The 24,588-nt window shown below is 42.1% G+C and overlaps 1 protein-coding gene across 2 annotated transcripts; it reads left to right on the top strand.

The window, feature by feature from the left end:
- The first annotated feature begins 601 nt into the window (after positions 1–601).
- On the top strand, positions 602–8,251 carry ECHDC3 (enoyl-CoA hydratase domain containing 3). 2 transcript variants are annotated; one of them, XM_075262988.1, is made up of 5 exons: positions 602–758; positions 4,258–4,379; positions 5,931–6,028; positions 7,003–7,203; positions 7,819–8,250. In XM_075262988.1, the coding sequence occupies exons 1-5, from the start codon at positions 625–627 to the stop codon at positions 8,137–8,139; spliced, it is 876 nt and encodes a 291-aa protein (XP_075119089.1). In that variant the 5' UTR covers positions 602–624; the 3' UTR covers positions 8,140–8,250. The 2 variants fall into 2 exon arrangements, with proteins under 2 accessions (XP_075119089.1, XP_075119090.1); XM_075262989.1 differs by lacking the exon at positions 602–758 and adding an exon at positions 1,745–1,927 and having other exon boundaries at positions 7,819–8,251.
- Positions 8,252–24,588: the final 16,337 nt, after the last annotated feature.

Genomic DNA, 24,588 nt, shown 5'->3' with positions numbered 1-24,588 from the left:
GTTGAATAACCCTAATGATATCGCCCTCAAAACCGCAACGATACAAAAAAAAAAAATCCAAAAATGTGTCTGTTCCTGAACCAGAGAAATTAGCCCGGTAATGAAGTGGTTAAAAAAAAAATCTTTTTGAAGCATTTTGTTTTTCACATTTTTCATGTTTTTTCTTGTTTTGTTTTTTTTTCTACAATTTCTCAGATCTTAAAAAAAAAAAAATCTGCAAAAATAAAACAAAAATAAAGCCGTACTTATAAAAAAAAAAAAAAAAAAAAAAAAGACGCAAAGATTATTGGATTAACCCAAGTGAAAACAAACATGTTATAGCCGTCAAAATCACAAATGTAAAAAAAATCCCAAAAATGCGACCAGTCCTGAACCAGGGAAAGTGACCCGGCGCTGAAGTGGTTAAAACACCATGAAAAAAAGTCACAGAAAATATTTGATGATCACGGTCAGCCTAAAGCCGGCCATCAATAGCAAATACAGGACTGATCAAATACAGAAGGAACTAGCAAGAGAGCCGGTGAGCCTGCTGCAGTACCGATCCTCCATACTAGGGGGCAGCGCTGCGTCTCCGGGTTATTATAGACAGAGCCGTGCAAAGTTTGCTGAGAATAACAAGCGGAGATGTTTCCTCGGTTATGTCCGGCAGCTGTGAGGGCCCCAGGACGGGCGGTGACGGTCCTGAGGAGACGGCTGGTGGGCACGGCGCAGCGAGAACAGCCGCCACTCACTGAGCGTGTGCAGGAGGCCGGCGTCAGGTACACGACAGGAGGAACAGCAGGGGAAAGTTCAGCGACGGTGCTAAACAATGTGACAGTCTGCAGAGTATAGAGCGCTGTGTAGTGCGAGACATCCGTACGAGACTGCAGCTTCCTGGTCGTCAGTCACATTGTGCAGTTATATGCGCAGTAGAAGTGACTTGTATTGGAGTCGTCAAAGGTGTTCAGCTCACCCCCCTTGTCTTTGGTAGTCTGAGACACATAGAACCAAAAGTTCCAAAATCCAGCGCTCCGAGAGGGTGAATAAAATGATATAACATATTATTCCTACTCGTAGCATAATAATCTCACTGTCTGACTGTGGGGCGCTGGCCCTTTAAGGGATGTGGCCCTGTCACAGTCTCCTGAGGGCGCCCGGGCCTCACTGGCTGTGGAGATCACATGCTCCCGGGACTATCTGGAGTATATACTATATACTCTGAGGATTGCTGACTTTGTGCCTTACAGCTTCCTAAGACTCCTTCCGCAGCACTTGCAGATACCATGGCCAAGGTGCAGGATCAGGAGGGGGCTTTCTCCCACCTTTTGGAACCCTGCACCACCCACCTTAGCCCCTCTCTTCACCCACAGCTCAAAAGCCAGGAGGCCCCCTCAGCTTCATAGTGACACCCTCGTCTCCCTGGCTCACCACTCCCCAGCTATACCAACAGGGAGACAAAGTCCCCCCTCCCCCAGCCAAAACAAATCCTACAAACCCCCCCCCCCCACACCTTCCTCCCTCCTGCTCCAGTAACCCGTCTTTCCCAGGTTTTGCCCCATAGCAAAGCTTGTAACAGGGCTCCGCTCTCGACATCTCGACTTGAAATTTGTACAAGAATCCAAAAAATGTCCGGAATTCTGCAGACTTGGAGGGTTAATAGTGAGAAAAAAATTTAGTTTTTTTTTTCTGCTGTATTTTTCACAGAATTTTTGCTGCATTTTTTTTCCTTTCACTATTAAACCCATAAGGAAATTTCTCCCGATTCTTCCACTAAAATAAGCAGACTTGTAAACCGCGGCAGGTTATTTTGAAAACCCAGCTTTTACACAATGCGCGGACAACGTGAAATCGCACCCAGTTTAATTCCTACTTTAACCCCTTAAGGACCGAGCTAACTTTCATTTTTGCAGATCCGTTTTTCCCTTCTCACTGTGACCATCGGTGTGCTGTAAGTGAGGTCACTGCTGCAAAGAACTCTCCTACAGAAAACAGAAAGTCTTAGCCTATCATTAGGCCTAGTGGCCAGAATCAGAACTGCAGGATTTTTAGGATTTTTTTTTGTTTTTGTTAAATATAAATAACATGGAAAATTTAAAAAAATTCTTTAAACGTGTATAGAATTTGAATAAATCAGGACATTTTCTGGTGACATTTTCCCTCCCTATAAAAGGAGAATATTATAGGAAAGCTATAGCACTGAGCCAAAAGGTGCAAGAAATGGTGGCAAGTTGGATAACACAATCTTTATTCTAATATTATTCTTATATTGATTCTTACAATTTAGAGATTTGTTAAGCAGAGGAAAGCCGCCTTACTGTAGTTTGTGTGTCGCAACCAAATGGATGAAAGTTGAATCGTGTACATGGAGACTTAAAGGGATTCTACGACTAAAACTGTTTTTTTTTTGTGCTTAAGATGTCGGAATACACTTTAGAAAGGCTATTCGTCTCTTACCTTTAGATGTGGTCTCCGCAGCGCCGTTCCATAGAAATACTGGTTTTCACTGGTATGCAAATGAGTTATCTCACAGCAGTGGGGGCGGGTCCCAGTGCTCAAACAGCGATGGAGGCGTCCCCACTGCTGCCAGAGAGCTCTCTCCAGCGACGCCTCCATCTTCAGCTGCAACCGCCTCTTCTATATCGGTCCAACCTCACAATGCCTGCGCAGTACGCTCCTGTATTGAACTACAAGAGCAAGAGCGGCCTCCAAAAAATGGCCGCTGGCCGGCGGCTATTTTTGGGAGGCCGCTCTTGTACAAAAAAAAAAGTTTTTGTGGTAGAATCTAGAGATGAGCGAACATTTCTATGGGAGCGTGCTGTTCGGATCGGCTGTTCCGAACAGTGTTCGCTCATCTCTAGTAGAATCCCTTTAACCCTTTCTCGCCGATGGCATTTTTTGATTTTTGTTTTTGACTCCCCTCCTTCTAAACCCCATAACTTTTTTATTTCTCCGCTCCCAGAGCCATATGAGATCTTAATCTTTGCAGGACAAATTTTTCTTCATGATGCCGCCATTAATTATTCTGTATAATGTACTGGGAAGCAGGAAAAAAATTCAGAATGGGGCGGATTTGAATGCATTTCTGCGACTTTCTTACGGGCTTCGGTTTTACGGCGTTCACTGTGCAACCAATATGACATGTCCCCTGTATTCTGTGTTTCGGTACGGTTCCAGGGATACCAAATTTATATGGTTTTATTTACATTTTGACCCCTTAAAAAAAATCCAAAACTGTGTTAATTTTTTTTTTTTTTCTAAAAGTCGCCATATTCTGACAGCCGTAACTTTTTTATACGTAAGTGTACGGGGATGCATAGGGCGTCTTTTTTTGCGGGGTCGGGTGTACTTTTTAGTTCTACCATTTTCGGGAAATGTTATTGCTTTGATCACTTTTTATTCAAATTTTTATCAGAATCAAAACAGTGAAAAAACGGCGGTTTGTCAATTTTGACTATTTTTCCCGCTACGGCGTTTATCGAACAGGAAAAATATTTTTATAGATTTGTAGAGCGGGCGATTTCGGACGCGGGGATACCAAACATGTAGGTGAATCATCATTTCTTTTGCAGGCTGCATAGACCAACCTGCAAAAGAAAGAGATTACAGACAAGCCTGGGAGCCTTGTAAAGGCATGCTCCAGGAGCCGGCGATCACCGGCAAAATGGCGGCGCCCATGCGCCGTCGGGAAAATGGTGCCTCCGGCGCCTTTGACCGTGGCGCCGGAGGGGTTAATGCCTCTGTTCGGTCCGGGGACCGATTGGAGGCATTAGAGCCGGTTGTCTACTGCTTAAAGCAGTAGACACCCGGCGGCTATGGCGACACCCGACATGCACCGTACTATTACGGCGGATGTCGGGAAGGGGTTATAGAAGTTATCCGATTATCTAGGTTATCCGGTTTTCCAGTTATCTAGGTTATCCAATTTAAAATATATGGACCAAATAACAGGATGCCACAATACAAAACATTTCCTAATATACCCTCTTTAAATTCAGCTCCTTTTATGTGTTTTATTTCCAAGTCATTGACCTAAGCTGTGACGTTTCGTTTGCAAGCACATTACCCCTCCCTGTGGGCACTGCAGTCAGCAAATGAAACATCACAGCTGTTTCACTTCATGTAAAGAACTGTGATACAAAGAGCAGCAAGTAAAATAAAGCCAAGCAAAGGCTGCACAAGGGCAGTGAGGATTTAGCACTGCTGTGGATGTTTGTGCAGATCATTTTTGGAAGCTGGGCAACCCCTTTAAGGCTATAACTATTGTCTATTTCTGCACAGAAAAATCACCATGAATAATCCTCAGAAGAGGAACGCGCTGTCGCTCGCTATGCTCCAGTCTCTGCAGAGAGACATCCTACATGAGGTCGATGACAAGGATTTGAGGGTCATTGTGATTGCAGGTATTCCTGGAGTCTGGCTGTATACGTCATATGTATAATGTACATACATGGAATATTAATATCATGGAGTAATTTTCCTCTTCTGTCTTCGCACCTAGTCATAGATGTAACACTAATCCAGAGTTACTCCCTCCATAATAGTGTTTGCCAAAATTTGCTGTCTCCAGTACTGTCCATGACTAGATGGGCGCAACGTGGGACATATAATATAGGCCCTTGGAGAGCAGGGAGCAACTGCAGCAGTGGTTTGCTTTATGACTTTTTTGGCTGTTACCTTTTGGATTATTCCAACATTCAGCCTTGATGTCCTTATTGTGTCCAGATTATCTTCTCATACATGTCGTGTCCTCCTGATAACCAGCCATGATGTCCTTATTGTGGTCAGGTTATCTTCTCATACATGTAGTGTCCTCCTGATAACCAGCCATGATGTCCTTATTGTGGTCGGGTTATCTTCTCATACATGTAGTGTCCTCCTGATAACCAGCCATGATGTCCGTATTGTGGTCGGGTTATCTTCTCATACATGTAGTGTCCTCCTGATAACCAGCCATGATGTCCTTATTGTGGTCAGGTTATCTTCTCATACATGTAGTGTCCTCCTGATAACCAGTCATGATGTCCGTATTGTGGTCGGGTTATCTTCTCATACATGTAGTGTCCTCCTGATCACCAGCCATGATGTCCTTATTGTGGTCGGGTTATCTTCTCATACATGTAGTGTCCTACTGATAACCAGCCATGATGTCCTTATTGTGGTCGGGTTATCTTCTCATACATGTAGTGTCCTCCTGATAACCAGCCATGATGTCCTTATTGTGGTCGGGTTATCTTCTCATACATGTAGTGTCCCCTCCTAATAACCAGCCATGATGTCCCTATTGTGGTCAGGTTATCTTCTCATACATGTAGTGTCCTCCTGATAACCAGCCATGATGTCCTTATTGTGGTCGGGTTATCTTCTCATACCTGTAGTGTCCTCCTGATAACCAGCCATGATGTCCTTATTGTGGTCAGGTTATCTTCTCATACATGTAGTGTCCTCCTGATAACCAGCCATGATGTCCTTATTGTGGTCGGGTTATCTTCTCATACATGTAGTGTCCTCCTGATAACCAGCCATGATGTCCTTATTGTCTCCATGTTATCTTCTCATACTTGTAGTGTCCTCCTGATAACCAGCCATGATGTCCTTATTGTGGTTGAGTTATCTTCTCACTGATGTTTCTCTGTTTAAAGGGGTTGTGCCAAGTCTTAAATTTATGCCACATTAATAGGATATGGGATAATTTATATAAACGGTGAGGGTCCAACCTATGGGATCTCCACTGTTTCTGAAAATGAGAATCTGGTTCTCCCATACTGATGGATGGGGAGGCCAAGCACGCACCATGACAAGAGAACTGGACCCCATTCTTGGGATTTGTGGGGGTTCTTTGCTATCCTGTCGGTAGTTAATAACATCAAAGCTTGGTGCAATCCCTTTAAGTCAGGGATCTTTGGAAGAAAAACCAAAAACATTACTATCTCCTTTCACTGTTTGTTTTTCAGCAAATGGACCTGTGTTTTCATCTGGCCACAATCTGAAAGAATTCACAGCGGCTCATGGCGAAGCCTATCATGCTGATGTATTTAGTGCCTGTATAAAGGTGAATGTCTTAGGTTTAACAAAATACTATATGTATATAACCCTTATTTTTCTTTTTTTAACCTTCCCAAGTTCCAAAAGCAAAAACTTATTTTTCTATTTTTCCATTCATTGAGCTGTATGAGGGCTTTTCTTTTGCGGGACTGATTGTACTTTGTACAGAATATTATATGTTACAGCTACATTGTATTGGGAAGCTACAGAAATTTTTAGATGAATATATTTAGAAAAAAGCCACTTTTTTTTTTTTTTTTTTTGGGGGGGGGGGGGGAAGATTTTTATGGCATTCACTATGCAGCCATAATGACAGGTTACCTGTATTCGAGGGGTCATGATAGTTTTGGTGATACCAAATTTATACAGTTTTTGTGTTGACACCTTAACAAAAATCTAAAAATTTTTGAAAAAATAAAATCTTGAAGTTTCCATATTCTGATGCCCAAAACCATTTTTATAATTTAATACATAAGGTTTTTTTTTTTAAAGTGAAATTGGTGGTTGGGCCATTTTGATTTTATTTTTTTGTTTTTTTATTGATGTTCATCCTATGGGGAAAAAATGTTTTTGTATGTTTGTAGTTTGGGCAATTGCATTGCAGTCTATGCATGCCTATGTACCTATCAAATCTTAAGGCAAGTCTTAACAGGTACTGGCTGTCATGGAAATACAAAGCCACAAGAATAGATGGGACGGCACCTTAGAGGGAATGGTGAACATCAGAGACCTTAAGGCTGAGGACCCACGTTGTGGTTTTTGTACAAGAACTACCTATATATTTCCCATTCCTTTTGTAGCCATTCTCGGTTTTGGCCAAATCCGTAACAAAAAAAGTTGCGTTTCCACAATGTACGGCCTCAGTTAAGGTGTGGCACGATCCAGATAGAATCATAAGGAGTCCTCCGGAATCTGCGTAGTGCTGTTACAATGTGAATGAATTTGCCTTCTTCCTTAAGATATACTGTATATTGTGCGCAGCTCATGACCACAATCCAAACCATTCCGGTTCCCGTTATAGCCCAGGTGAACGGTCTCGCCACTGCGGCTGGATGTCAGCTCGTTGCCACCTGTGATATCGCCGTTGCCTCTGAGAAGTCCAAATTTGCAACACCGGGTGTCAACGTGGGACTGTTCTGCTCTACGCCGGCTGTTGCTTTAGGAAGGGCAGTGCCAAAAAAGGTTAGTTTGTGGCAAGGCTTAAAGAAAAAAAATTCATGGAAATATCAAATATTTAGAACTAAGAAACGTTCCAAAAAGTTGATTTTCTGCCAGTATTTGTATAATGAATACATTTTGTGATACACTTTATTAAGACATTTCGGCTCCTTTCTGTGAAATCCTGCATTTCTTTATTCTTTCCTTGTATCTCTATTCAGAGCTGGGGTCTGTATACTGCATCTCCCTGGTGTACGGGTATACGGGCTCTTGTATAATACAGGGAAGCTGAGGTGGGAGGGCATTTCAAGCACATATATCTTAGGCATTATAATATTATAAATTACGCCCCCTTTCTTGCTCCTGTCCGACACCACCCACTTGACAGAACCTAAACAGCATATCAGGCACCAACTCTCAGGACCCTGATTGCTCAGGAATGGTGGGGGATAGAGAGAAAATTCCAACTGTGCAGAAATCGGTGGAAAGTCGGCCAAAAATACAGGTCCTGAAGGTGAACAGTGGCAAAACCCCTCTTATAAACAATTTTTGTAACATTTCTTCTATTGTGTGTTATTCTGCATTGTCAATTGTCTGAGATCTGAACCAACCTATACTTCTTATTTTCCATTTTCGTAGATTGCCTTAGAAATGCTCTTTACCGGTGAACCTATATCGGCACATGATGCATTGCTGCATGGACTAGTGAGCAGGGTGGTGCCTGAAGAGAAGCTGGAAGAAGAAACCAACAGAATCGCACAGAAAATCTGCCAGGCGAGCCGCACCGTCGTTGCTCTTGGAAAAGCGACGTTTTACAAACAAATTTCACAAGGCCTAGAGGAGGCCTACAGACTGACATCACTCGTTATGTTACAAAACCTGATGTTAAAGGATGGACAAGAAGGGATAGAGGCCTTCACACAAAAGAGGAAACCAGTGTGGACTAACGCACAAGAATGAACGCCAATGGAGATACGAGTTATCACTGCAGAAAATAAATAGAATTCTACATTATATGCCAAATGTCCGTGCAATAGAAATAAGTCATTTAATGGGTTGGGTTTGTATTTACTTACACACATTACAGGGTCGTCCAAAGGTATGGAGACACCTGAATCAATGCACAACCATAGTTGGGGAGGCCATCTTGCGTGTGGCATGTTTCTAAGGAGAAGGGGGCAAATCTATGTTGGGTATTGTCCAAATGGGTGGCCATTTTTTTTTAAAGTTTGAATGGGTGCCTGTGACATATGTATGCTGTTTGGTATTATGATGTGTACCATACTAAGGGTCCATTCACATGGAGGAAACAGGTGGGGAATTTGGTGGGGAATTTCAGCGCTAAAAAAAAGCCTCCCATTGACTTCAATGGGTTCCTTTTTCTGCTAGCAGAAAGATAAGGAGATGAGTGAAAATAACACATTTATACTCAACTTACCATCCTCATGGCATCCGGCAGTCCACAGGCGTTCTCTTCAGACGTTAAGTGTGAACAGTAGGAGTCAAAGGATTCTTCGGGCCTTTCCCATACAAATATAAGTCATCAATGTATCGTTTGTAATATTTAATGTAACCTGACCAAGGGTGTTCTGAGTATATACGTGTTCTCAAAAACCCTCATAAACAAGTTAGCATAACTTGGAGCCATACGGGTGCCCATGGCCGTCCCCTTCTGTATTGTGGTGTAGAATGAAGGGAATGGCATGTAATATGAAGTCCGTTGTTTACTGGGTAACCATGGGTCTTGTTTCAGAAACTATTGACTGCAGAGATATCTAAATCATGAGAAATATTACTGTAAAGGGCATTGACGTCAAGGGTGGCCCATCTGTAGTTTGGCCCCATGTTAACAGTGGAAGGTCCTCTAGAAGACTAGTAGAGTCCCTAAGATAGGAGGGTAATTTGGTGACACACCTCTGCAAAATGATATCAATATACTGGGATAGGTTTCTCGTGATGGAGTTAACCCCAGAGATGATAGGTCTCCCAGGAGGGTTAACTGCATCTTTATGTACTTTGGGCAGATGGCAGAATAACGCCAGGGTTGGATTCTTGATGTTGAGAAATGAATATTCCTTCTCTGTGAGAATTCCATCTACATGGGCATCTGTTATGACTAGGGTTGAGCGATCGTGTTCAGAAAAGATCAGATTCCGATCAGCGATCGAGAAAATTTCACGATTGCCATTGGAATTCCGAACACGATCTTTTTATGTAGGATCGAGATCGGTGATTTTTCCCACAATGCTTTGCTTAGCCTTCACACTGAGTATTCGCTATATATTCAGTGTGAAGGCTCCGCTACAGTTCCATAGGAATGAATGGAAGCAGCCAGCACACAGCCTTAACCCCCTGCACGCCGGCTGCCTCCATTCATTCGAATGGAAGGATAAACTAAATCTCTAGCAGCTACTTACCTCTAGAGATGGCTGCTCCAGTGCCCTCCTTCTTCTTGCCTCGCCTCCCAGGTTAGCGTTTAAAGCATTAGGTAGGCGGGGCTTGTGGCTTAGTGTGGGCGGGTACAGGGCGGGGAGACGTGACGTCTCCCTTCCCAGTACCCGCCACACTCTCCTAACCCGCCCACATTCTCCTAACCTGGCAGGGAGGGGGCAGCGAAGGAAGAAAAGCAGCGTGGAGCAGCAGCGAGGCGAAGAATGAAGGCACGGGGCACAGGACCAGCCATCTCTGGAGGTAAGTGGACACCAGCGGGTAGGATTGCTTTTAAAATCCGATCTCCGATTAATAAAAAAAATCCCATTGACTTGCATTGGGATCGGAATTGGGATCGGAATTGGGATCGAGATCGGGTTCGAATGAAAAATGATCAGAAATAGGATTTTAAAATCGATCCTGAAAAGTCAAGATCGGCTCAACCCTAGTTATGACATTTTTGTAGTCCTTAAGATGATCGGCTGAGGGGTCAAATGTCCGGGGTGGAGTAGTAATGTTTGTGAGAGATTGTTGCGGATTTTGGGCAGGGCAGCGCCAAGGCGTCTCAGGTCGGAGGCTACTAAAGAACCTCCACATGGCTACCCCTATGGTGGGAGGGGTAAAAATTAGATTTTGGTTTAAGGGTAGTATCAATTGGAGGAACTTCCATCGGGGATGCCTCCAAACTGGTGCCACTATTGGGTAGGATGTCATGAGAATGAGTGTTGGTAGGTGCTACTCCAGGATCGGTCTTGCCTTGGGATTCATCGCCCACTATTGCAAAGTGTCTCTTTAATGTGAGCCGTCTATTGAAGAGGTCTACCTGATTAGGTTTCTGTGCGGGACAGAATGAGAGTCCCCTAGAAAGGACACTTATCTCAGCAGTGATAAGTTATACAGAATTGAAGAATCCAGCATCCACGATTAGTAAAAATACACAATACTTTTTTAGGTCCAAATTTTAAAACATGTAACAGTCCATTAGAGCAGAGGTGATCCCCACCCCTTCACACCGAGATACAAAGATGACGTTGACTGACGCGTTTCAGCACGTAAGTGCCTTAGTCATAGTCCAAACGTCCACTACACTCACGTAAGTTAAATAGTACCTACCACAGGTGAACTGAATATCACACATACGTAACAAATAAAACAACAAAAAAAAATATTAAAACCAGGAGGATCATATATCTGAGAAAGATACCCCAAAGATTGATGGCAAACATGTGAATCATGCAACCCGAATACAGGAGTAATAAAGATGATATAAAATAATCACAAAACTGTTATCCCACACTGTATGTAAAGCGAGATTGAAATCACAAAAATCAAAAAGATACAATATAAATAACAATTTCTACTTGTCTGAATGATTTCCAAAGGACACTTGATCCCCTCACACAACGGAATCGAGATGGTACGCAGATGACCATAACAATAGTTTAGGAAAACGAACACATAGCCTGTGTGAAAAATATATACTACAAAAGTCACCATACACATGGAAGAAAATAAGGTAAGACTCATCTATTCCCAGGTGGATCCGTAAAATTTAAGATCCCACCCTCAAATAAACGGAGTCCCCACCTACGAATATTTGAGCGCATGCGTTAGCCCGTTTCTTGATTCTTCATTGACCATCTTTAGTAAGGGCAGAGAGGTGGCGCAGTTCCCTTGAGCTTTTTGTGTAAAACATACATAGGAATCGTAGGTGGGGACTCCGTTTATTTGAGGGTGGGATCTTAAATCTTAAATACGGTTCCTTGTGTTTCCAAAGGAACGGCCTCTTGGGGGATGTGGTGGTCACCTGGATAGACCGGCTGAGGTGGTGGGTTGTTCAGTTTGCTGCGTAGAGTTCGGTCCTTTGGGTTTACAGACCCAAAATTTAATGTGATTGTTCTTATAATCTGACCTATCCCTGTTGAGTTTGTCTGTCTTGTACTCTAGCATACCCTTCTCTATGTCAAGCAGTCGGGTGTTGAGGAATTTATTCATACGTAGACCCCTCGGGATCAAATTCTTTTCCAGATAAATGGATAGAAATTCGTAGTCCAGAGCATGTCTAGTTTCGTCTATTAAAAGTTTCTCAAGTTTCCAGAAAAGTCCACTGAGATCAACTTGTTGTATGTTGGAGAGTAGGCTGGGGCCAGCTGCAGTGTCCATGGGGGAGTTTACAAAAAGAAATGATCTGCTGCCCACTCGATTCAGTGATGAATAAACAAATACATTTATTGTGAAGGTAACAGAGGTTGATGCACCATGGAAAAACAATAAAGTGCAAATACCGGTAATGAAATAGGATAGTGATATAAATAGATAAGGTAGAAGTAACACTTAAACAGTGTGTGAATAAGTCTGTGAACAACCTAAGTAATGCTGGGTTCACATCCGCGCCCAGTCTCCGTTCATACAGGTTTCCTTTTCTTGCATAAAACTGAGCAGGAGACGGAAAGCTGCAGGACTCTTTTTCACCCATTCATTTGAATGGGTTTGAAAGATGTCCGGCCGTGAGCGGCGGTGAGTGTTTTATGCTCTACGCCGTGAAACCGTTTTTTTTAAATCGGACACAGAGTTGGACATGCAGTACTCTGTGTCCGGTTTAAAAAAAAAACGGTTTCACGGCGGAGAGCATAAAACGGTCACGGCCGGACCCACTCTGACAGCTTTCTTATTCTTATGGTAGAGTTGGAAGGGACCTCAAGGGCCATCGGGTCCAACCCCCTGCGAGTGCAGGTTTTCCTAAATCATCCCAGCTATATGTTTATCCAGATTCCGCTTGAAGATTTCCATTGATGGAGCGCCCACCACCTCCCGTGGCAGCCTATTCCACTCTCTCACTACCCTCACTGTCAGAAAGTTTTTCCTAATGTCTAATCTGTATCTCTTTCCCTTTAGTTTCATCCCATTGCTTCTTGTACTTCCTTGTGCTAATGAGAATAGGGGAGATCCCTCTGCACTGTCTTCTGCAAGCTGAGAACGGACTCCGGGCATTAGTGTGAACCTAGCGTAAGAGAGATAAGGACTGTCTGTAAATAACTTCGAGAGGACCTTTGTTCTATATACTGCTGAATTCCTGATCTGTGCCCCGGGTGAAGAGCTAGCGGTCCTGGTACCGTAGCTCTACACAGTCAGAAGGGCATTTCTAACACTCTGTCAGGACCGTTCTTCTGTACAAGCAGGGCCAATAGCAGTCGGCTCTGCCCAAGGCCTACAAGTTTCACCGCCTGTGCCGGAGTAGTGCGTAGCAAGCACACGGAGCACATTATAGTCTATGGGATCCATGTGCTTAACTGCACAACGCTTGCATTAGCGTTGGTATTCCGTTCGGGGGGTCCTCATGCAGACTCCTTCCAGACGGAAGCCGAACGCTAATGTGAACTGGCCCTTATAGTGACCGTGATATTTTATTACATCCTGTACTAATATCACATGTCTGCTATAAAACAGATACTGTGTGATATAAATAGTGAAGGGCCTCCACAGTATTATAGACTCTTTAGTACGCCCTTCCCCCCCGCACTGTTATGCTTATCTATAAAAAGCCACCGGGCATCTTCCTTCTTCTGACTATCTGCATTTGTGCATAAAGCTGAAAGCAGAGATGGCTCACTAACAGGGAATCCTGTTCCGGATTACCCGTTATTGAGAGATCCGGGCCACGGCGTGCGGGCCAGCAAAGAGGGGCAGCGTGCACTCTCTGGCACAGGTGCCAATGGTTCACCATCACGGCTCTAAGAGGTCATTATGCTTTCATCGCTCACTGCTTCTCAATGCATTTGGTATTGCGTTTGGGAGGTCCAGTCATTAAGGGATCCTATCATTTAAACACATTTTTTTCTCTCTAACAAGTAGGAATAGCCTTAGTAAAGGCCATTCTTCTCCTACCTTTAGATGTCTTCGCCATGCCGCCATTCTCTTGAAATCCTGGTTTTCGCTGGGCCCCAGCGCTCAAACAGCACTGGAGGCGTCCCCAATGCTACGAGAGAACTCTCCAGCAACGCCTGCATCATCTTCAGGAATGGTCTCTTCACGCATCATCTTCTGGCGTTGGCTTCAAACTTCTAGTCCTTGGGCAGAGCCTACTGCACATGCCCACGGCAATTTTCCTGTGGACGCTTACACCGTAAGCTGGGGTAAGGAGACACAAGAAAATAGTGGTGGGCATGTGCAGTCGGCTCTGCCCGCGGCCCGACAGCAGAGCCAATTGCGCATGCCTAGAAGTTTGAAGCCAACGCCGGAAGATGACGCAGGGAGAGGCTGTTCCAGGCGAAGCTAGAGGAGGCCCTGGAGATTTCTTTCATAGCGTTGGGGACTCCCCCAGTGCTGCGAGAGAACTCATTTGCATACCAAAGAAAACTGGGATTTCTACCGAAAGGCGGCACAGAGAAGACATCTAAAGGTAGGAGAAGAATAGCCTGTCTTAAGGCTATTCCTTCGTGTTAGGGACAAAAATGAAAAGGATTCTAATGACAGAATCACTTTAACAGCAAATATTTTATGCCTAAAAAATTTCTCTTCCATAAAACACATTTGGCTCGGCCCACCTCAAGGATGTTAGCTTTTTAGTAAACACACTGGTAGTCAATTAATTATATTTGACTACAAAAGTGGATAATGAGCATGCTATTGCTCAAAAAGGGTTTGATTAGTTTTCTTAATTTTGTCTGGTGTTGTATTGATTAACCTCTTTAAGACCAAGTCTAAAAATACCTAAATGACCAGGCCTCACTTCTCAAATCTGACATGTGTCACTTTATGTGGTAATTAGAGATGAGCGAGTAGTACTCGCTATTCGAATGGAAAAGTTCGATGCAGAACCAGCATTGATTGGCCGAATGCTATACAGTCGGCCAATCAACGCTGGTTCTTCTCCTTCCTTTAGAAGTCTTCTCCATGCAGCGTCCTCGTGGCGTCTTCCGCTTGTAGTGCGGGCATACGCAGTCGGCTCTGCCCAGGCCCGATGCCTGGGACTTCTCGGAGGATCCAGCCCGACCCTCACTCGTGGACTTGGTAAGTATAATTTGATCAAACGTTGCCCACCCCTGAAACGAGCATTTTCCCCCCATAGACTATAATAGGGTTCGATATTCGATTTGAGTAGTCGAATATTGAGGGGCTACTCGAAACGAATATCGAATATTTTACTGTTCACTCATCTCTAGTGGTAATAACTTTGAGATGCATTAACTTATCATGGTCGATATGTTTTGTCTTTTATTCTGAAAAAATAGGAAATTTGGTGAAAATTTTGAAAAAAAACGCAGTTTTCAAACTTTGTAATTTCATGCCTTTCATGTAGAATGTCATACTACCCAAACTACTTCATACATTTAACTCTAACTTACCATATCTCTGCTTTATATTGGCATCAAACTTTGATTGCCCTTTCATTTTTTTTCAGATGTTATAAGGCTTACAAGTCAAGCAGTAATTTTCCAAATTTTTAAAGGGACCAGTTCAATTCTGAAGGGGTCTTGAAAGGCCTCTCTAATAGAAACCCCCATAAATCACCCCATTATAAAAACCTTAACTCCTGGAAGAATTCAAAACTGCATTTAGGAAGTTTAACCCTTTCACAGCAATTAAAACAAAATAGAGGTCAAATTTACAATTTTAATTTTTTTTTCACCAATATATTCATTTAGCCCTAGAATTTACACATTCACAACCTGTTAAAGGAGAAAACGCATTCTACATTCTATTAAGCAATTTCCCCCAAGCATGAAACTATCCCATATGAGAATGTTAAATGATGTACGGGCACACTATAGGGTCCAGAACAGAAGGAGCACTATTGATATACGGATACATGGCAGCGCTCAGAACGGAAAGAGCGCTAATTGGGTTTTGGAGGCCAGATTTTGCTGGAATCATTATCAGGCATTATGTCCCATTTGCAGAGCCCTCAAGGTGCCCAAACAGTAGAAACCTCCAAATTGTGACCCCATTTTAGAAACTAGACCCCTTGAGTTATTCATTGAGGGGTATAGTGAGTATTTTGACCCCATAGGTTTTGAAAAAATTTGCGTCAAATAAAAAATTCTCATATTTTTTTTAGACAAAAGTGTCATTTCAAAGGCAGTTTTTTCCCTCATAATGCAATGAAAATGAAGAAAAACACCCCAAAATAGATGACCCCTTTTCTCCTGTGTTCAAAAATGAACACTTTGTGGCCTTAATCCTATGTACGGACGCATGTTAGGGCCCAAAAAGAAGGGAGCACCAACTGAATTTCTAGACACAATTTTTGCTTCAAAATGTTTCAGGCCCATTGCACATTCAAACAAGATTTGAGTTACCAAAACAATTGAAAACCCCAATAAATGACCCCATTTGATAAACTAGACCCCTTAAGGTATTCATTGAGGGGTATAGTGAGTATTTTGACCCTATAGCCATTTCACAGATTTCAATAACCTTGGGATGTGTAGGTTAAAAATTACTAAAATGTCCCTTTATCCCCAAAGTTTTTATTTTCACAAGGGGTTAAAGGAGAAAAAGCCCCCCCAGTTTGTTACACAATTTCTCCTGAACACGCCAATGCCCCATATGTGGCCATAATGTGCTGTATGGGGACATGGTGGGGCTCAGAATGGAAAGAGGGCTATTTGGCTTTTGGAGGGCAGATGTTGCTGGAATAGTTTCCAGGTGCCATGTCGCATCTGCAGAGCCCCTAAAGTACCAATACAATGGAAACCCCTCAAATGTGACCCCATTTTAGAAACTACACCCATCCAAGAATGTATCAAAGGCGTATTATCATTTTGAGCCTAAAAATGCTTCCCAAAAATTAATGTACAAAATGGAAATTGAAATTTTTAAAGAAATCTGCCATTTCGGTGCCCAATACGTTGCAGCCACTTTGTATTGTCAGAGATCTGCACTCCTAAAACTATTAAGGGGCCATCCCGAGGGGCAAAAAATTATATATGTGGGTGTAAACTGCTGCTTGTGCTCACAGCAGGGCTCAGAAGGGAAGGAGCTTTTTAGCTTTTGGGGTACAGATTTAGAGGGACTCTCTGGGCATGTAGTTTCCAAAATAAGGTCTAATATCAGGGGATTCCACTTTACTAGCGTTTCAGCTCTGCAAAAGTGTCATGGCATCCAAAAACCAAAACCGTCCATGCTCCAAAAACCCAATAACCCTTCTTCCCTTCTGTGTCCTGCTGTGCCCTAATATCATTATATAAATATATTTTTTATATTTTTGTTTTGTGTGTCTGGTTGTATACATATCCTAATTTTTTGTTTATTTTGTAAATAGCTTACCTGTCTCCGGTGTATTCCCATCGTTGTCCTTTTAAAATTCCTGGGTCCAAATCATTGATGTGTCCCTTCCGAGGTGTCTTTCATCTATTTTATTGTTCTGCATATGGGCATCCTCTTCGGCCATGACTGGTCTTCAATTTTTTTCACGGTCCACCTTTTTTGAAGCACTGATCACATTTTCATCTGTAATTTATTGTATATTATATATCATCAAATAAAAAAGTTTTTATATTTACTAATTATGAAATTTGTATATATTCACTGTCAACAATTTATTCACTTGCATTTATTTTTATGCGTCTATATGAGGTTTCTTTTATAATATTGTGATACATCGTTATGTGGTACTACTATACTGTGTAGTATATTTCACTTGTATGCACACATATTTTATAGTTTTCGTTCACTTGTTATACATTGTCATTTTTTCACTTTGAATTACCAATGGTTGCTCACTTGTTTGCACATATACTTTTAACATCCCCTACTCACCTTCCCTTATCCATTTGGCCACATAGTGTTATCTTTCCACCTTCAGAATTGCTAGTGGATGCGCATGCCCATGCTGCGCTGGCCTCACTTGACTCTCGGGGGACTCAGCGGTCATGTGATCGGCAAGTCAATGACGTTGCCGACGCATGCGCACAGGCCCGGCGGGACTCGCTGGATGTCATTAGTGCGAGCATGCGCTCTGGAGATCGTTTTCACCCCGGATATACTGTATATAAATAGGCTATTTTACATGTACCCGGCACATTCCTCCTGAAGAAGCCTCACGGTGAAACGCGTAGAGGGTGTCTCGGGCATCTGTCCTTTGACAAGCACCCCCACCGGTGCTTACCATCATGACTGCAGGTATCTATTGTGCCACGTTTTAAGTCATGCATTTATATTGATTACTCTTCTATGGCTCAGTGCAGGTATTTTACCAATTAATTTCTATTCATGACAGCCCTGAAATCCCCCTTATTGATACTTTGTTCTTTATTTATTTACATGAGAATCTAGTCATCTCTTTAGTGTATGTCATATTTCCATACAATGGTAGGCATAACCATTATTGTGATTCACTGGTATATTTTAGCCTTCCATTTATTGATCGCATACATATACAGTAGATGCTATCACAGAGGGATATTCATTTGTGGTTGTATGCACTGATACCTAGATGCACTATTTGACTTTGTCTTTCTGGCGATATATTATTAGCAGGTATATCAGGAATCCTGATATATTTTCCATACATTTTCATGATTAGATGGTTTGACACATTGATGGTGTGTGCTTGTTTCATGTTCTTTTGTGTCTTTTCTTTGGCAGTTTATATCATCTGCCCCGCTGTGTAAATTTCCATTCATTTTTATGATGTAATTTTCAATAAATATTTATTATATTTTATACCATACTCTTAGTGTGATACATATATTGCTTTGCCTTCGGGCCTTTTTCTTAGGTTTTGCTTTTCTGGGTTCGTCCAGTATAGGTGGATAGGTTGTAATGTTTGAGGCATTTTTCTATGTGTGCCCTAATATCAGTTTATACCACATATGACATTACATCCATTATCCTGGGTACACCAGTGTCATACATGTGTCATACATGTGGCATTGCACACAGCAGGGCGCAGAAGCGAAGGAGCGCTATGCGGCTTTTGGAGCACAGATTCAGATGTTTGGTATCTGGACGTCATGTCATGTTTGTAGAGCCTGTAAGGTACCAGAAAAGTGGATTCCCCAAAGGAGTGACCCCATTTGAAAACTGCACCCCTCAAAGAATTTCTCAGGGGGTTTAGTGAGTATTAGTATCCCAGACGTGACTGCACTGCGGATGGTGAAGAGGGAATATATAAGCTGTGCGGAGGACATTGGGAACACCACATTCCCTACTATGTCGCAGTAGCTCCTGTGATTGGGGGAGTCACTCTGGGGTCACTTCTGGTGTCTTTTCGCTCATAAGCTGTAAACATGGGTTGTCCCCTGATATCCGCTCGCACAGCTTATATATTCTCTTCCTGTCGCAACCAGTTGTATTCTAATGATTTGGCGATTTGGGGTTTTTTGTCTTCACATTGCTAGATGCTATATTTTATTTATTGTTCTGGTGATGCGGCCATATAAGGGTAAGTTCACACGGAGGAATTTGGCGTGTCATTTGGCACGTAATTTTACGCACGTAAAATGACGTTCCCATTGACTTCAATGTAATTTGGGGCGCGTTTTATTAAACGCGTGTTATCGACGTGCGTTAATTTTACACGTGTATTTTATACACGTGTATTTTATACACATGTATTACTCTATAATGTATTAGTACACATCTTTTTTTCTACGCATAAAAACACAACAGAGTTATGTTTTTTTTTAACGCTGCGTTAAGGGACGCGCTAACGGGCGAGTACACGTGGCGCATGTGGTGAAATACGCGCGTAAAAATACGGAACGCGTAATACAGTCCATATTCATGGCCACAGCCCACAAGGGTTGGGCCGTGGGTGTACACCAAACACAGCAGCCATTTTAGGACTACTGCATCATCAGCATCCCACTACATTTCACTTGGTGCAGGGAGCCAGGAGACATTCTCCATGTAAGTATTGCCTAAATCTCTTTTTAAACCACTTTAAACTTGATGTTAATCACTATTTCTTACTAGTTTTACAACTCCCCTTAAAGTAAGGCCGGACTACAAGGCCCAGCCATAGTAGGTAGGCCACATGACAGGGCTGCCTCTAGGGAGAAGGCGTCAGGGAAAGGGTTAAATGTGTAGCCGTTGGGTAATATGAGTAGGGGGGGAGGGATATATAAGGAAAGGGGGGGGAGGGATATATAAGGAAAGGGCGGGAGAATTCCCTCTCAGTCAGGGAAAGCCAGTGAGGAGACATTAACCCCCACCCACCCTCCCTTTTATTTGTTTAGGGTAATATGTTTGTCACAGTGGCTGGGCAGGGGGGTCCTGGAGGTCAGTAGAGTCTGGAGAATGGTTGGGATGGGGGGGGGGGGGGGCGTGGGAGGGGCTGGACTCCTCATGCCTAGTTGAGAATGTGGTCAGGTCTAATCTTTGGATAGAGGTGGAGCACCAAGGAGCTTTAATAGTTCGGTGCCCCCGAGCTAGAGGAACGGCTGGGGGTAACAATGAATGGTGCTAAGGGATGTGGTGTTGGTCATTTGGGACCGGATGGGTTAGGCTTCGAGGACATCCTTTGTCAGTTATTAGGATTCAGGATATATATTGTTTGGGGATGGACGTTATTAGAACGTCCATGGAAAAGTTGGGAAGATTTTGGCATATTGGTTGGTAATGTTATAAAAGGTTATGACAATGTTTGTTATGTTAATAAAGAACGGCTGCTGTGGCCGATTTAATCCGATTCCTGTCTAATGTCTTTATTTAGATAAAATGAACGACTAGGCAATGCCCTTGTCATGTTTCTTTTCTAACTTGCTTTAAAGGGATTCTACCATTAAACTACCTTTTTTTCTAATGAACACGTCGGAATAACCTTAAGAAAGGCTATTCGTCTCCTACCTTTAGACGTGGTCTCCGCCGCACCGTTCCGTAGAAATACCGGAGCAAGAGAAGCCAGAAGAGGCGGAGTTGCTGCAGAAGAAGGAGGCGGCGCAGGAAAGAGCTCTGGACAGCAATGGGGATGCGCTCATCGGCCTTTCAGCGCTGGGGCCCGCCCTCATTGCTGCGGGGAGCTCACATGCTGTGTGTTTTTTAACCCTTGATGCACTCTTTATATACAGATAACATAGCAGCTCACACCAACATTGGCAGCAATTTTAACATATTTCATTTTGTCACGTCCTTTCAACACAGCGGAAGATCTTCCAAGATTTACTAAAACTACATACTCTGCCAGCCGCAAAGCTGCCAGCAAGCCAGTGGACAACTTTGTCATTCCCAAAACCGACATCCTGAATGTAAGATATTTTTTGTTGTTTTGGGTTGGGGAGAAATGCCATTCTAATACAATGTTTCGATGAATTTTTCTTAAAACATTTATATGTTTTAAGAAAAATTATATATCATTTAAAAAGGGAAGTCATTTGAAAGAAATTTTGTTTTCCCTTTTTTCTTCACGGATGGAATCCAACATGGATGGGACGGCCGATTTGTCCATTAACAGTGGAAGGGAGAATGCATTGGCGTTTTTTAATCTTTGCAATCAAAAAGACGAACTTCAAGTTTTAAGTATAAAAACGTTGGAACAAAGAATTGTAAACTTGGCAGAGAGGGAAATACGCCTTTTTTGGACGATCAATTCTCTACAATCTTATAATGCATGTGGTAGGGTACCGAGAGGATTACGTGTCTATAAAGAACCATCGATTTTCCAGAATGATGATGCCTTTATCAATGAATGGAAAAGGTTACACTTGGAACACTCAGAAAATCGTTCAGTTAGTATTAAAAAGAAATGAAAAAGAATATGAGACAGTAACCGCTGATTTATGTAAAGCGAAAACTGAACTGAGAACTAGATTGGATGAACAACAATTAATTGCAATTACTAAAAAGATTGATAAAAAATTAACTACAACACAAGCTGATGTCAAAGAAAAAAAGCGAGACAAATTTTTATGGGATAAGAACGATTTTGACCAAAATAAAATCTTCGATTGTTTGATAAGAAACAACCCTCAAGAAAGAGGAATAGAGTAAACAACAATTTCAGTAATAATAAGAAAAACAGGGATCCAGGGATTACTGGACTTCGGATTCTAATACATCAGACGATCTGCTATCAAATCCTCGAGGTGGCCAAATAACCCCGAAGAATTCAGGTCTAAAAGGTCCAAATAAGAAGATCCTAGGACTATCTGCCCCTTTAGATCAAAGTCAATCTGAAGAGGACGTAGCAGAAGAACTGCGTATAGGAACCAAGAGGAAACATGTCTCTTGGAGGACTTAAATAAAAACCAAAATACGGTCGTTAACCTTACAGAGGTCAACTTAAGTGAAGCTGTTATTTCCTTATTAGAAAAAGGTCTTAATTATGGTTTAACAAATACCTTTAATGAAGTAGAATTTGAGATTGACTTGTTTAAGGGAATTAGGAAGTTAAATTTGTTTATCATGATAAAACACTCACGAAAAAAGAGAGGAGTACAGTGGAGAAACCCCTTGTAAAATAGGCCCATTAAGCTTTTTTGTAAATGACCCCCCAACTGATGAGGAAAAAGATGTCTTAGAAAGCTTGATAGATAACTTTTCAGATGATAGAGTTCAACAGATTGAAACACACGAACCCTTTAAAAAGGGAGTAAAATCTAAATATAATCCGCCAGTACAAATGGGGGGAGCAATCGACCTTTTTCACCACCAGGTCTTGAAAGACGTTAAAGCATTGATTTATAAAAAAGAAAGAGATAATTTATCTAAAAAAGAATTAGAAGGCTTAAAATGGCTTAAAGAACGTGAAGACCTGGTGGTGAAGAAGGTCGACAAGGGAGGGAATGCTGTAATAATGAGCAGAGATTATTATATACAGGAGGCTGAGAGACAACTAGCCGATGTGAAAACTTACAAAAAATTAAAGAATAATCCAATACCTACCATCAATAACAAGGTTAGGAGTCTACTTAGATATGGTGTAGAAAATAGAGTAATATCAAAGGGAACGGCAGAGAAACTTTTCATTCTCAACCCCACAAAACCTTGTTGGTATTTCTTACCAAAGATCCATAAAGATAAAAGGAACCCTCCGGGCAGACCCATAGTGTCGGGAGTGGGATCTGCGACGGAGCCGGTATCACAATATCTCAATTGGCTCTTACAGCCTCTACTTACATCAATTCCCTCATACTTGAAAGACACAAATGATTTTCTCAGATACCTCACTCATATAGCATCTAGTACAGGATTAAAATTGGCATCAATAGATGTAGAAAGTCTTTATACTAGACTACCACAGAAGGCAGGGATACCTGCAATTGAGAAAATACTACGGTTTTCGGAGAAAGAAGAGAATTTAATTCAATTTATTAAAAAAGGAATGGAGACAGTTTTAGGGAACAATGCTTTTATGTTTGGAGATAGTTGGTATTCTCAGATTGACGGAACAGCGATGGGTACGCCTTTGGCATGTACCTATGCTAATACTTTTATTTATACAGTCCTATGAAAAAGTTTGGGCACCCCTATTAATCTTAATCATTTTTAGTTCTAAATATTTTGGTATTTGCAGCAGCCATTTCAGTTTGATATATCTAATAACTGATGGACACAGTAATATTTCAGGATTGAAATGAGGTTTATTGTACTAACAGAAAATGTGCAATATGCATTAAACCAAAATTTGACCGATGCAAAAGTATGGGCACCTCAACAGAAAAGTGACATTAATATTTAGTACATCCTCCTTTTGCAAAGATAACAGCCTCTAGTCGCTTCCTGTAGCTTTTAATCAGTTCCTGGATCCTGGATGAAGGTATTTTGGACAAACAATTCAAGTTCAGTTAAGTTAGATGGTCGCCGAGCATGGACAGCCCGCTTCAAATCATCCCACAGATGTTCAATGATATTCAGGTCTGGGGACTGGGATGGCCATTCCAGAACATTGTAATTGTTCCTCTGCATGAATGCCTGAGTTGATTTGGAGCGGTGTTTTGGATCATTGTCTTGCTGAAATATCCATCCCCGGCGTAACTTCAACTTCGTCACTGATTCTTGAACATTATTCTCAAGAATCTGCTGATACTGAGTGGAATCCATGCGACTCTCAACTTTAACAAGATTCCCGGTGCCGGCATTGGCCACACAGCCCCAAAGCATGATGGAACCTCCACCAAATTTTACAGTGGGTAGCATGTGTTTTTCTTGGAATGCTGTTTCTTTTTGGACGCCATGCATAACGCCTTTTTTTTTTATAACCAAACAACTCAATTTTTGTTTCCAAAATGAAGCTGCCTTGTCCAAATGTGCTTTTTCATACCTCAGGCAACTCTATTTGTGGCGTACGTGCAGAAACGGCTTCTTTCTCATCACTCTCCCATACAGCTTCTCCTTGTGCAAAGTGCGCTGTATAGTTGACCGATGCACAGTGACACCATCTGCAGCAAGATGATGCTGCAGCTCTTTGGAGGTGGTCTGTGGATTGTCCTTGACTGTTCTCACCATTCTTCTTCTCTGCCTTTCTGATATTTTTCTTGGCCTGCCACTTCTGGGCTTAACAAGAACTGTCCCTGTGGTCTTCCATTTCCTTACTATGTTCCTCACAGTGGAAACTGACAGGTTAAATCTCTGAGACGTTTTGTATCCTTCCCCTGAACAACTATGTTGAACAATCTTTGTTTTCAGACCATTTGAGAGCGGGCTGTCCATGCTCGGCGACCATCAAACTTAACTGAACTTGAATTGTTTTGTAGAAAGAAATGGTCCAAAATACCTTCATCCAGGATCTGATTAAAAGCTACAGGAAGCGACTAGAGGCTGTTATCTTTGCAAAAGGAGGATCTACTAAATATTAATGTCACTTTTCTGTTGAGGTGCCCATATTTTTGCACCGGTCAAATTTTGGTTTAATGCATATTACACATTTTCTGTTAGTACAATAAACCTCATTTCAATCCTGAACTATTACTGTGTCCATCAGTTATTAGATATATCAAACTGAAATGGCTGTTGCAAACACCAAAATATTTAGAACTAAAAATGATTAAGATTAATAGGGGTGCCCAAACTTTTTCATAGGACTGTGTGTATATA

Source organism: Leptodactylus fuscus, chromosome 2 (assembly GCF_031893055.1).
Source record: "Leptodactylus fuscus isolate aLepFus1 chromosome 2, aLepFus1.hap2, whole genome shotgun sequence".
NCBI classification, from domain to species: domain Eukaryota; kingdom Metazoa; phylum Chordata; class Amphibia; order Anura; family Leptodactylidae; genus Leptodactylus; species Leptodactylus fuscus.
This window is presented reverse-complemented; position numbering and strand designations above follow the sequence as displayed.

Excerpts from the sequence above, each read along its gene's own strand:
- ECHDC3 (XM_075262988.1), top strand. The coding sequence starts at position 625 with ATGTTTCCTCGGTTATGTCCGGCAGCTGTGAGGGCCCCAGGACGGGCG. Across the intron at positions 759-4,257 it reads GTGCAGGAGGCCGGCGTCAG|AAAAATCACCATGAATAATC; the intron begins GTACACGACAGG and ends ATTTCTGCACAG. Across the intron at positions 7,204-7,818 it reads GAAGGGCAGTGCCAAAAAAG|ATTGCCTTAGAAATGCTCTT; the intron begins GTTAGTTTGTGG and ends CCATTTTCGTAG.